The sequence below is a fragment of the Priapulus caudatus genome, unplaced genomic scaffold, assembly GCF_000485595.1.
Source record: "Priapulus caudatus unplaced genomic scaffold, Priapulus_caudatus-5.0.1 Scaffold638, whole genome shotgun sequence".
Taxonomy (NCBI): domain Eukaryota; kingdom Metazoa; phylum Priapulida; class Priapulimorpha; order Priapulimorphida; family Priapulidae; genus Priapulus; species Priapulus caudatus.
In genome coordinates, this window is record NW_014577699.1 from 130418 (window position 1) to 144416 (window position 13999).

The following is a 13999-nucleotide window of genomic DNA, read 5'->3' on the forward strand; positions in this document are numbered from 1 at the left end:
TGGCAACTTTCATAACGATCCCAACATTCTTTTGAGAAGGTTCCTGATACCATCCCTGTGCCTTCCACTGTTTCGGCGCGTATGTGAACACATTTGGGACTAACAGGGTTTACTAGAATCCCACCACTCCACCACAGAGTCACTGCAGTAGACGTGAGATGAGCGCTGTCACTCCGTGGCACTTGTTTTACTATCCCGGTGTGATACCAAGCATTGAAATCTGGTATCCAACACAAGAATCTACTATCCCGCGGATATCGGGATACCGCTAATTTCGACCCCTGTCGGTCAAGCGCACGTGGTGACGTACATTTCATCACACCTAAATGTCCACTTTGTGTGACACTTCATTACTAAGCATTGTTTATAGAACATCGCATCAAAACAATGATTGATGACAGCTTCCTTCTGATCACACAAGGCTAATAAGTTATCATCCAGGGCACAGATATAATTGCTGGCGGAGTATATGAAAAATTTGCGATGAGGATGAACGAGGAAATTGGCATCTCGATCTTCCGCAAACGATTCGGCTTTCTTGCTGCACGTGTTCACGTCATTCATGCTTGTGTCGCATCTGCAGGGCAAATACTACATGATCTTCGAGGAGACGTCGCACTTTTACCGCGCCTTCCTGCCCATCAACCCGTGGATGTGTTTCCTCGGCAACCGCGCCAATGACTCCGCGATGAGCTTCGTGTTCTCCACCGTGCTCGCGATCGCGTACTGCGTCTTCAAGGTATCGTCGTCGTCAGAGGGCTGGATAGATCCTTGGTGTTAGAACCAGATGTGCCCCCTCTCCCTTAGCGACAACCGTTAGTCAAGCTAGCAACAGATGTGCCCCTAGCAACGTACGTGTTATATGCTCACCGTGGCAGCCAGGATCTATTTGGGTGTGACTTACAGGGGATCTTTTCCTGTTGTTCTTGGCTTCGCAAGTAAATGGTTGCTAAAGGGAAAATTTTGACATGGGCACCCGAGGTGGTTACACTGGCTGCCTGCGCCCTCTTCTCTGGCCTGTAGTTGTACGTTGTCAGTTGCTGCGAGACTGATACAGATACACGACAACGAATCGTACCAAAATAAAGATAGTATTAGGAATAGTTACTCCTAGTGTGTAAATTATAGCATTTGATAGTAATCGATAGACTATTATTTACTAGTGGGCAGGATGAGAAAATAGTGACGCTTTTCATTCTTTGTGTATAGGGGGTGAGGTTGCTTCAAAAGACCAGAGAAATGACGGCAGCATTGCAAAAATTCCTGCAAAAATCGGTAAAATGTTTAGTTAAATAGTAATAACTCAGTTAGAATCTTATTGAGATAGATCTCTCGAGAATCCATAAGCCGATCTTGTATTGTGACCTCTTGTAGCCATGTTGATTATTTTCATAAACCTATCGTAACGTTTTTGCTGAAACTTACTCTTCGTTTGTTCACCCACACGACAAAATATATATAACGTATCATCATGTCTTTTCCTGGATATTTCAGTCTTATGGTACGACACCAACGAAAGAGGATTTCAGTCAGACTGGAAGCTCCTGTCCAATCTGTCAAGATGAGGTGCATGATCCAATCATGCTAGCGTGCAAGGTGAGCTGCGTTCTTTGTTATAGCCCATCATTTTTGGCAATCCTTTTTCTCCATGTTTTACACAGTTATGTTCGGCATTGCCATTGGATTAGCATGCATCCTTGCAGTTTTCCACTGCTAACGTTATAGTTTTAGAGCATCTAATGACGCTCCTAGGGTCTATGTCCCCCCAGGGTACTGCCGGAACACACCCTGGTCACTATTTGATATGGTTAGGGTTAGGATTAGGGTTAGGGTTCGGGTTGGGGAGTAGGCGTAGGCGACTCCCTAGACTCGTTAGTGGAGTAGGCGAGGTACGGTCCGGCATATTAGATAGTGTCTGCGACTCTAAACAAGGCAGACACCACGATAGTGGTTCATTTAACACAGTTTCGGCACCATTAATGTCTGCGACTCTAAACAAGGCAGACATCACGATAGTGGTACATTTAACACAATCCGGCCAGAGCACAGAAATACACAACACGCTCTCAACGATACAAATGGCGACTGATTTATTATAAGTTTTACACACACAAAAACAGATAGATGGCGCCACCGACTGGTGGCTAGAATTTACAAATTAATAAACAGCAATCTCAGACAGATAGTACCAGGGTACGCTCCGGTATACCGGACCGTACCCAGGGTACGTTCCGGCAGTACCCCGGGGGACATGGACTCTCTCAGCTCTAATGACCAGGGGCCCGTTGTCAGAAACAAAATTAGTCTTAACATTAGTCTTAACATTAACTTCCACTCGTAAACCGTTGACAGAAACATCGCAAAGTTACGAGAATGAAAAATCCTCGAAAATATCCTCTTAACATTACGAAAGCCCAGACCCTCTCGTAACTTTAATATTAAGTTGAAAATAACACATTTACACTACGAATTACAATTATAGTGATATTATATTTTATAATAATGAATAAAATGTGTTTTTCTTAAAAAACACGTAAAAATCATTAATTATCTACCGATCATAAAACAAAACAAAACATTTACAAATGGCGTATGGCATTTGTTCTCTTGTTTTAAATGTTTGCCACGCTTGCCACGACTCTCGCGTCTCGTGTTAAGGCCAACTCAGGTCGCCCTTACAACCTAAACACCATCAAATTTGAAGATCGTACGTCAAAAACCGGCCAGATGTTGGCATATTATGATGGCTAACCACATATAAATAATATTTGATGAAAAACGACACGGTCTTGAATTTATTCTGCACAACATTCAACAAGACAAATTCTCACATTGTAATGCGAGAGTCGTGGTTAGTGCAGAGTATTTAAATTAAAACAAGAGAACAAATGCCATACGCCATTTGTAAATGTTTTGTTTTGTTTTACGAACGGTAGATAATTAATGTTTGCGACGTGTTTTTCAAGAAATATTACTCATTAATATACAATCTAATATCACTGTAATTGTAATTCTTAGTCTAAATGTGTTATTTTCATCTTAATATTAAAGTTACGAGAGGGTCTGGGCTCTCGTAATGTTAGGAGAAAATTTCCCAGGATTTTTCGTTCTCGTAACATTACGATGTTTCTGTCAACGGTTTACGAGTGGAAGTTAATGTTAAGACTAATTTTGTTTCTGACAACGGCCCCCAGGCCTCCACTTCTCACATGACTATACCACGCAGCCTCGCGAGCATTGCAGAATTGAATGCTCTCTCGTTTTCCAGCACATATTCTGCGAGGAATGCGTGTCCATGTGGTTCGACAGGGAGCGGACTTGTCCCATGTGTAGGGCCAACATCATCGATGACCCAAAGTGGAGAGACGGCGGCACAGTGGGAACAATGCAGCTATTCTAAAGCCCCCTACCCTTCCGCACACACACACGGACACGCACGCACGCACACACACACACACATACATACACACACACACACACACACATACATACACACACACACACACGCACTGACACGCACGCACGCACTCAATATGGTGTTTTGCTATGCTGCTTTCGTATTCGTCGACTTTCGGCGAGGTTGCTATAGTACGTGTCGAGGTGACTCGAAACACTCGCATTCAATTGATGCTTTGATTGTGGGGGATGAGAACGAATTTGCAGTAAATGCAGATTTTAGTTAACTAAAATGCTGATTTGCACGGCGTCTTAAGGATTGCTGTGCCGGTGCTTGGAGCGTGAGAAATCTGTCGTTAGAGGTTTAACAATATTGTTTACTATACCATGACCGACGGCTAAAATCATGGCATGCCAGCTGAAATTTTATTTTACTGTTGGTCTGGGTAAACATAGAATGTATGTGACTATATAGTTATGTAAATACTACTCAAATAGCTCGGTGTAGTACAAAATAGTTGTTTTAAATGAAGCCAGATTATATAACGAAACATTGTCATAAACAGAAGTTGTGCCAAGCTCTTCAATTCCAAGCCCGAGCTAATCATGAAAATTATGACATTTCAAAAGCCTCCGTATACTAAACCTTGCCGTTAGAATGCATGTCTTGGTGTCTATTTTAACCTTTGCCATTCTTCAGCAACATGAGTTTACCTTTGTTTGTTGTAGGTTTTTTTAACAGGTATATTGCAAAATAATATGGTTTATTGCTTAAAATTGCTCTACCTAAACGAGTGAGAGTATATTATCCAAAGAAATAGCATGCTAACATAGTGGTAAATGTTATTGGCAGATACAATTGCGTCTGGCGATAGAACACTCATGATTTCTCCCTATTTGGCTAGCAATTTTTTTGGCAGAAATGTATTGAAACTCATATTGCAAACATTGTAACGTATAATCTCGGCACACTCATATCCTCCACGAAATGTCGTGTATAACCTGTCAAATATTAATTAATGAGCCGATTTGTTATGTTAGTGATAGAAAGTGTACTCCCTGAGGTAAGCGACAGAAGTAACTCGAGGTGCCATTTATAATTTTTACCTCATTACGCGCACGTTAAGGAAAGGTTCATTCCCGATCCCACTTGTATGTTACTATGTGGGCTATCTTGCGCATTCTTTGCTAGCTTACAATCAGCAGTGCTAAGTATCGTACAATAGCAAAGTAATTAACTGTGATAACACTATATTAGCACGAGAGAACTCGACTGGGTGCGTGCTCGTTTGTTTTTAGCAGGATAGATCAGTATGAGGACGTTAATGGGTTAGAACCTCCCATTATTACAGATGGGTTTGTGATTATACAGTTCAGATAGCGAGTGAGTTCTCATTGAGGATACTATTTAACGGTGAGCAATGTTTTGACATTTCTTGTACATAAAGGTGTTTCGAGTGATAATAGTAGTTTGATATATGTAGATTTATGTACAAACAGTGCAATAACATAATTAATGCAATCTAATTCAATGCAATCTGCATCTGACAGAGTAAACAACCTATTGACATGTTGACTAACCCCAATATTCGTAGAAGTCCAATGATACATCAGACTCAGAGATATTCAACGAAGTAGTCTATTTCATAATTGGGGTTCCAGGTACTAAGGTCTTCAACCTGCCAACTGATCACAGTTATATAGTGACCATGAGTGACACCACTCAAAGTACCGGCTATGTCGTTATGGAAAACCAAAAATAACCTTAATCGCATATAGCCAATCGGTGTGGAATTAACTCCACAGAATTACAGTTTATTGAAATATTAAACGAGATAACATCAATCAAGAGTGACTATAAAGTAACTATGTTTACCAGACATAACCAGATGGAATACCAATATGTACACGATGATGTATCCATCAAACACACAACACGGACACACAACCTACACTTTCTGCCAACTGTCTGCTTCAGGGACAAGTTAAAACGAAACACGTGAGATTCAATCATTGTTTACACACATTATTAAGAAATTTGGGATGAATACAAACGACCAAGAGAACAACATCACACATGACATTCCTTTTCCATAACAACGTATCTCTTCATACCTTCAATCTTTTTTTCAACAGTGTGCTAAACGCTCACGCTCTCCTAATCTTAACTCAAATAGTAATCTAGTTACTATACCGATTGGAAAACTAACATATAATACGAACCATTGAAACACTGTGTACAGATGATAGACGACCAGTTATAAATATTGACCCTGCAGCGGGCAGCAGTATTGAGATGGCCAGTGTCTATGTCCATGCTGGTGCTGTGTTTGCTAATCGTCTCATTCTCCTGTAATGAACAAACACCACAATAGCACCAAGGTCAAATGCTGACAATCCCTCGAGTTAGGTTTTTATTTTGTCTAGAAGTAAATATCGCTTTTAACCACGATCATAGAACACGAAGATGATAATGAAATAGATATGAACTTGTAGTTAAATCCTCTCTTTAAGTATCACTCTAGGCACTAACATTAATGCTGATGATCTGTGATAATTAATTGACTACAAACTGAAACTACAAGAACTATTCAGCCAAACGTGCAAGACACACTCTCAAAATCATGCAACCATACTGTGTGACGTAGGCAATCAAAAACGGAGGGAAAGCACTAAAAATTCTTGGCAATCTCACTGACCTTGTATTTCGATCCTGGTCTCTGATTTTCTTCTCCATCTCTGCATCTGTGAGTGTTTCTAGGAATGGTGTCCAGGCCTCGGCCTCAGACTGTGTCCGATACGGAACCTCCACCACTGGCAGGGGAGACTCACTGGAAAGAATCGACATACAAGTGATGTCATACAGTTAGGAAATCACACAGGCACATGCATACTCACGCACGCACACACAACACACGCGAACGTCACCTCTCTCATTACCCTCGCGATCTCTCCCTATGACGTGATATGGTGCTGTGGTTTCACAACACTACAGTGCACCCTTCTGGGGAGCGAACACGTGGCTCACCTGAACGCGTAGGTGCGCTGGTGCCAGCTGAGCTGTCCGCGCACACTGTAGGCGATCGCCGTGACGAACTCTCCGCCGAGGCCCAGCTCCGAACACAGCTTCAACGCGAACTCCTCCGGGCTGTTGTTCTCCTCTGACATGTCCCACTCAAACTGGTCGACAAGCGAGATGTTGCCGACGTGAATGTTCAACTGCGAAATAATAATAATAATATTTATTGATTTATATTGCGCACGTTACATGCAAGCATGTTCACGTGCGCATTACAAAGGCCGATTATAAAATGGCGGACTGCAACACTGTAAAATATAGATACAAAAATTACGACAATCCTATAACATTTCCTGATTATAGAATAGCGGACTGCAACAGGACAGCATGGTGCGGCACGTGGTTATCAAGGCTGCGTGCGGGCAGCGGATGACAGTACAAAGCCGGGGCCAGCACGCGCACGTACGGATTCAGCAACTCTTCGGATGGATTGGATCGCCGTCGCTGAATCCAGTGGTTTCTGTAACTGTCTATGCGAACGCGGAATATCAGTAACAGAACTTATCGATTCACACTGGCTTCCGGGAAGTAGTTGGCACCACCTATTGGGCACGTTATAGCGCATGTTACAATAATCTCACAGGTTGCGTCCCTGAATCCCCGATTCTACCCAACTGTCGATTTACTTCAGTAGCATTTCTGCGAGAATAATTGCAGGCACTAATCCCCCCCCCCCTGCTCTACTATAACGACTCGATGAGCTCACCTTAATGATGACTCGCTGATCTGACTGCTCCTCCAGGATATTGTCCAACGGGAAAGCCTCGATCTGCTGCCGGATCGCCTGCGCCACCGCCGGCACAAAGTTCAACGGGTTCAGGTCAAGGTCGTCGCACAGAATCTCGGCAAACTGCTCGGGCGTGATCAGCGTTTCTAGAGCAGAGAGAGAGAGAGAGTCGTGTTTTCTATAGAAGCCGGTATACAGAGATGACGTATTTAGTGACTCTCATGAAATTCACTAGTGACAACGCAGCATTATATCTGTAAGCACTAATATTTGTATTAAAATTTTGCCCCAAGGACACTCAACATGGCGATTTGATTTACATTAATAAATGCAGTCTTGTCACGTAGTCAATCTTCAGTAAAGAAAATTGAGAAAAAAATCTCTCATTAGGTTTCTATAACGGATCTGATAAGAGATTCAACAGATAGGATCCTAAACACGAACGGAGAAACGCAAACACACAAATGCCAATCCGCAAAACAACGCTGAGCTCGAAAACACACACAGGGAGATGAGTGAACATACAAACGTGAATGCTAAAACCAATGCTGAGTTTTGGAACATAAACGGGAGAAGGGGGGAGGGGAACGCAAACAAACAAACCGTAACACTGTAAGACATTGCTGGGCCGGGGAAAATAAACAGGGAGTGCTAATAACACGCAAACACCAACGCTGCAAAACAACTCCCGAGCTAGCGAAAATAAACGTGCTTCTACTAAAATCGTAAACGTTGAGCGACGGCTATTGTTTACCGTTCTTGTTCCACACGAACGTGTCACGCAGCTTCTGGCCTTCAATCTCCATGTCGAGCCGAATCGGAACAAGTTCCTCCATCGCGTTGGCAACCTCATGCACAGCCACTGGATCCTGGTCATCAAAACTACAAACAGCAACCAAGAAACAGGTCAGTTCCGAATCAATCTATTTCAGCATTGTCGATTTAAATTTTCTGGGCGTTTCAAAACTTGAGCTTCACTGAAATTGGTAACGATTGTGTGCACCAGTGTAGCTACTGCAACTGTCCAGTTATAACGTTTTTTATAAAAATTCAATCGATCAATCGTATTTATAATAAACATGAAAAAAATTTACAAAGTAATTTATGAAATGAAATTTTTGCACGTGAAGTGTCGTGCAATAGACAAGACACTTTAGACTAACGCCGGTCACAGTTATCATGCCACTGACAACGGATGCCCGACGACATACCACAGTGGGAAGGTCCGCAGCTTCTTGTGGCCGATGCGGTTGCGATTGATCGGCGTTGCACACGGCACGGCGTCGAGGTGGTGTGAACTGTTAGGCACCGTCGACACCCACGGCGCCCGCTTCGGTTTCGCTTCTCTGTTCCGCGGACACGCGTGAAAAAATGGGTCACAACATCAGAAACAGCTCGCTACTACATCACACTGATAATCACACAAAAATATTAATATTAGAATTTGCTTTACTCACCGTATTTTTTTATATAGTTTTTTCGAATAACTACAAATCGTGTGCAATCGTTTAAAGATATATAATCTTCAATAACATAATTTTAACATAATTTATTATTATTATTATTATCATTTATATATATATAATATATATATATATATATATTATGTATGTAGACATATAAGTAAACAAAAACAATGACAATAATATTCTAGTGTGGCAACATACATCTAGCCATTTACATGGCAATAATAATAAATTTCCAAGTGCCAATGTTACTCTACTTTAAATTCATGATTTCATATATGATTACACAGTTATCACGCTATCACTCTGCATGAGATGAACTTCAGGTTTGTTGGGGGGGGGGATATGTAATTAATCCACACTATATAACATTGTCATTCTATAACACATGCATTCAGAACTTAAATCATGGTGAGCTTCAGGTTAAATGCAACTTATATCGTGTACTGTGCAAAAGGCAGGTTCGAGCAACTATGTCTCCACAAACGACTGTTCACACTTTCATAACGTTTGAAGAAAGCAGCAAGTTTTATAACACTTTAAGATGAGAGGTTGATTGACCTGGTGACAGATGTGGTCAACCCAATATGTATACTACCACCATCTGTTCATAATATTAGCGCAACTGTAATGTTGAGGCTATATGCTAACTACTGCCACTTCTTCTCACGCGCACAATAGTATCAAGAGACGATTTGAGGAGACATAGAAACTACACGACATCGATGAGTATAGGGAGTGCGAGGAAGGCAGGCAATACGAGTGCACACACGCGCCTCACAACGATCGGGCAAACTTCAAAAGCAATCAATGCGAGTGCAGGATTTTCACAAATTCAACGACGTTGCCAATTCAGTAACGTGCATGCGATATTCCAGCACGGACTCATGCCAACTTCTGCGAAACAAGACATGCACCGATATGCCATTGATATGCACACGGTTCCCCGCGAGTCAAATCACGGTTTGATAATGACCTAAAAAACTACCCTGCCAGAAGAAACTAGCAAATCATTTTTGCTCTCGGATACCAAAATAACAATGCTGATGAGTACACGAGTGGGAAAAAAACAGACAGTATCATACCCAGCAGTCCAAAGACGAACTCGAAGATACACATGCCAAGCCAAACATTTTTTTACAAAATAATTACGCAAAAAGCTACACCCAGTGAGCGGGCTGCAAAGTGACACATTCGGAGATTATTCACGACAGTTAATGTGAACCACCAAAAAAGCGAGCATCAGTGCATGTACAGACATGCATAAAACGTATGAGCAGCTTAGTGAACTCTACAGATCTCAGTGTGATTCAGACACGCCTGCCTTGCCCCTACTAACCATCATGCATAGGAAAGCTATCAGTCAGTCAAGCCTCTTCAAATACTTATTAAATATTTAATATCAATATTACTACATCCAATGATGCAGCAATTAGTATATCACATAATCGGTGTGTGAGGTTTTACTAAGATTGAAAGTTGTGAGCAACAGCAAGTAGAAGTTACAATGGCCAACAGCTACATATTTTCACCTCCTAATTAAACAAGCAGCAAGTTACAGAAGGGTTTTCATTAATGACTAAATTTCACTCAATTAAATTCTTCAAAAAAGACCTGGTGCACCAGCACACTAGCTCTGAACAACAAACAACATAAAATCCCTAAAAGTACTATTCACTCAGGCCCTTCCCCCACACTATGCATTGCACCCCCCTCCCCACACACACCATGCCCCTTCCCTTACACTTTGCACTTCAGCCCTACACCATGCACCACTCCCTCCCGCCATGCACTGCAACCCCACACCATGCACCGCTATCTCATACAACGAGACGAGCATGACTAAGCAGGCGCTCCGCACCACACACGACAAATCCCAGGCTAAGCACACTGAGATCTCAGCCTACTTCGACTGCAGCACACGCTACCTGGCCGTGGGTTCGTTGCCCAGCATTATCGGCTTATATCTCGAGTCCTGTCCGGCCAAAATATCTTCCACCTCTGCGGCTTTGAGCAACGTCACGCTGGTGGCGAGCGCGTGATGGCCGAGTGCTGCGCACAACAACGACACGTACGCATCAGAAACAAGAGAACGTCGCGTCTACCTCGCTCGTCGCGGCTGCCACTCGTCGACACCGGGGAGAGGACGGGAAAGCTCGGGAGAAGGCTCTCGGAGAGGACGTTACGTAGCGTAACGAAAGTAACGATGATGCGAAACCCTGCTGTCGTGCAGTGCTGCAGTGCCGATGCCAAATTGATGTAGAATAAAACAACAGCCATGATCTCGTACAAAATGAGACCATAACATCATTAGAAGATCTGCACGCAGCACTATCGCAATCAAAATCGTTACTTTTGTTACAACCCCAAGTAGAAGCAACAGGAGACAGTACTCCATGCTCGAACCAACTCCATCCAAGAGCTAGCTCGACTGCTGGAGTGGGAAAGCGCTCTCAAGCAACCATCACAGACACGGAGGCTGTGTCTATCCTCATCCAGCAGTACCTAGGGATCTGGTCAGCACTAAAGATTACAGCCTTGTACTTCTCCTCATTGCCTCTGGTTATGTCATCAACTTCAGCTGCCCGTAAGAGGGTTACACTCGTGGCAAATATATGCTGCTGCACCGCTCCACCTGTGAACATCGTTACACGGTGATACCGAGCAATACAAACAGTTATACAGAGAGCTGGTCATGCGGCTGGTGAAACGAATGCAAAGATTAATGCAACTACAGATCAATTTAAATGTTGATCGCCAATGATGCACACATGTTGGGGAAGGCACGTGCATAATGCGCAAAATTGATATTCCATCCATGGACCAATGCTAACAAGGATTCCTTATAAGCCAGTAAACCACTTTTCTTAAACGAAACGGACTTCCTCATGAGAACCTTTATAGCTACTGTAACTAGCACTGTATACTTACGTAATCACGTTCTTCTATGTGCATATCTTTAAATTTTATTGAACACAATACGAAGATGAAATCATCATTAAAGAAAGTATTCATAATCATAAAAGTATATGTAATACTGCCATAAAATCACATTTATCTAGCGACTTGAATGTTTTAGTGCCATTTAGTAGATGTTACTTTATGTCTTATTATATAAACAACATTTTGCATAAACTTTATATTATCCTAGATAAATGTTTAGATACACACACATATACAACTATTGCATTTTACTATGCGTATCTAGACAGAAAATACAGTTGTAATGTTAACGCCATTTTCACAATGATAATCATAAGTGAAGTAAGCAATGATTAAATGGACCCAGTCATTGACTGAATAACCAAAGAATTGTAATACATTTCCATCAAAGTCAAAGATAACAACTGATGGTGAAAACTAAGCTAAAGGTAAAGACTTGTAAGTTAATTACCCATTTCTTGTATCTTTTTCCTTTCATCTGGTGTAAGCAGACGGCGCCACATGCCTGGATACCTCTTGTAAAGTGATCCACGAAACATCCGCAGGTAGTTACCCACCTGAAACAATTTCGGCCCAATCTTTAGGTCGGGCGTTTCTAGGGTCATTGTGAAATGGAGGTAGGACGCGGTCTGGGAGAACGGGTGACTGTGCACTCAGGATGTGGGGGTTTTGGGGGTAATATATAGAAGAGAGATTAGAGAGACGGGAGAGGGACACAGATGTAGGAGTGGGGAGTCTGGTTGTGGTCGCGCGAGTGTGCGCGTTTCTTTGTCTCTCTGTGCAAGATGTGACTACCCTGTGTGCCAGTTATTAAAGTTTAGTCAGTTTAAAACACAAGTTTGGATTCCTTCTTCATCATTTCTACATCGAACATTAATTCAACGTTACATTTTGGAGCCAGTGACCAGTCCAAAACCTGGGTATTCCTTTGCGGACGCAACGCAACACTATATCGATCTACGGGCCAGCAACGAAACAGAGAAAGAGAGTGACGAGAACAGGAGCAAGAGTAGGAGAAACGAAGAACGACGGAGAGCGATCGATAGAGAAGAAGAATGACGGAGAGCGATCGAGAGAAACAAAGAATGACGAGAGATATCGTCGTCTGAAAAATCCTGCAGGAAATGTTCTCTCCGTGAAAATGTAAAGAGGACATTTACAGGTGAAATTATAAGGCGAATAGAGTAAGAACGAAACGATTAGACTTTGTACATTTCGTGTTTAATTTAACCTTTATTATTTTCATTAGAGACTTCCCAAGTGCCTGTGCTTCGCCAGGGCAGCGGAGTCCATTCGATTATCCCATAATCGTCCCGCACCATGTTCTGAACCCTCTAAAACCCTAACCCTTGTTTGACTTAAAGATACACGGCTAAATATTAAAAAAACTGTCCGGGCATTTAGGAAATCGAAAAGACCGTAGCCCGGGCAGCACGTCACCTTTCACCCCGCGTCAGATTAGACCGAATAAACTCTGTGGTAGTGCTAAAAACGACCGGATGAACACCGGTTATCCGAGGCCTGAAAACATAAACAACTCGGACTCTCTTCTCTGATTGGGTCAGAGTAATTCGCGAGTACATAACAAGAACGATGATATATAATAGGACAATTTTTTAATGCAAAAGCAAGAGGGATAAAGAAATAATATTAATTCGGAACATAAAACAAAAGTTAACAGGCGAACAATATAAAATGAATAAGCAGTAACAAAAATAAATACAGAAACAAAATAAAATACAAAGAAATATAGAAGAGCAGCAGGAAAATAAAAACAGTTCGTATGGGGAGTTCGAACAAACGGTAACACACACTCTTGACTCACCAAACGAAGTAGAACAGCATCTAATCCGTTGATGGCCACTGAACCACTTGAAAGTGACTTAGGATACAGACGTCCTAACCGCTAACCCAAAACCCTAACCTAAAACCATAATCCTAACCTACTATCTCATAATCTAAATAATAAAATTAGCCAAAAAATAATCAAAATAAAATAGTGTCAAAAATGTAGACAATCAGAGAAGAAGAGTCCCCAGGTGCAAGCTTGTAAATCGCATCGATCGCCGCAGGGGCCCATTAACGGACCCAGAAATGATCGGTAGCAGGCTCAATGGAGAATAGACGGCCAGATACTAGAGAGAAGCCACAATATGTGTTATTAAAGTTAGGGGCGTTTGAATCGTGTATCAATTACAACACCGAGCCTAAGAAAAACAAAAGAGATACAAAACATCGCTCAGCATAGACGGAAATAACAACTACAAGCACCGACAGTATGGCTAAGCAGAACAAAATCTCCATGAGAAATTCTATGTCATAAGTCAGAAAAACAGGCAACCGTTACGTAGAAAATCGGCAAGCGGTAAATTGGTAGTAAGTCCACAC

At 42.1% G+C, this 13999-nt stretch overlaps 2 protein-coding genes across 3 annotated transcripts in view; one reads left to right on the forward strand and one right to left on the reverse strand.

Annotated features, from left to right (window-relative positions):
• LOC106812356 (RING finger and transmembrane domain-containing protein 2-like) overlaps positions 1-5416 on the forward strand; it is a gene marked incomplete in the record, with an annotated part of 15148 nt that extends 9732 nt beyond the window's left edge. The window contains 4 exon segments of the mRNA XM_014816211.1: positions 584-739; positions 1210-1275; positions 1495-1596; positions 3269-5416. Of these exon segments, the coding sequence (XP_014671697.1) occupies positions 584-739; positions 1210-1275; positions 1495-1596; positions 3269-3400 (456 nt within the window).
• LOC106812355 (SWI/SNF-related matrix-associated actin-dependent regulator of chromatin subfamily B member 1-like) overlaps positions 5417-13999 on the reverse strand; it is an 11848-nt gene continuing 3265 nt past the window's right edge. The window contains exons 2-9 of one of the 2 annotated variants that reach the window (XM_014816210.1): positions 12063-12168; positions 10597-10720; positions 8414-8548; positions 7957-8084; positions 7182-7348; positions 6425-6615; positions 6096-6227; positions 5417-5746 (exon numbers count right to left, since the gene is read on the reverse strand). In XM_014816210.1, coding sequence (XP_014671696.1) covers positions 5704-5746; positions 6096-6227; positions 6425-6615; positions 7182-7348; positions 7957-8084; positions 8414-8548; positions 10597-10720; positions 12063-12168 — 1026 coding nt within the window. In that variant the 3' untranslated portion in view covers positions 5417-5703. Of the gene's footprint in view, positions 5747-6095; positions 6228-6424; positions 6616-7181; positions 7349-7956; positions 8085-8413; positions 8549-10596; positions 10721-11173; positions 11304-12062; positions 12169-13999 lie in introns of both variants that reach the window. The other variant, XM_014816209.1, reaches the window with a different exon arrangement.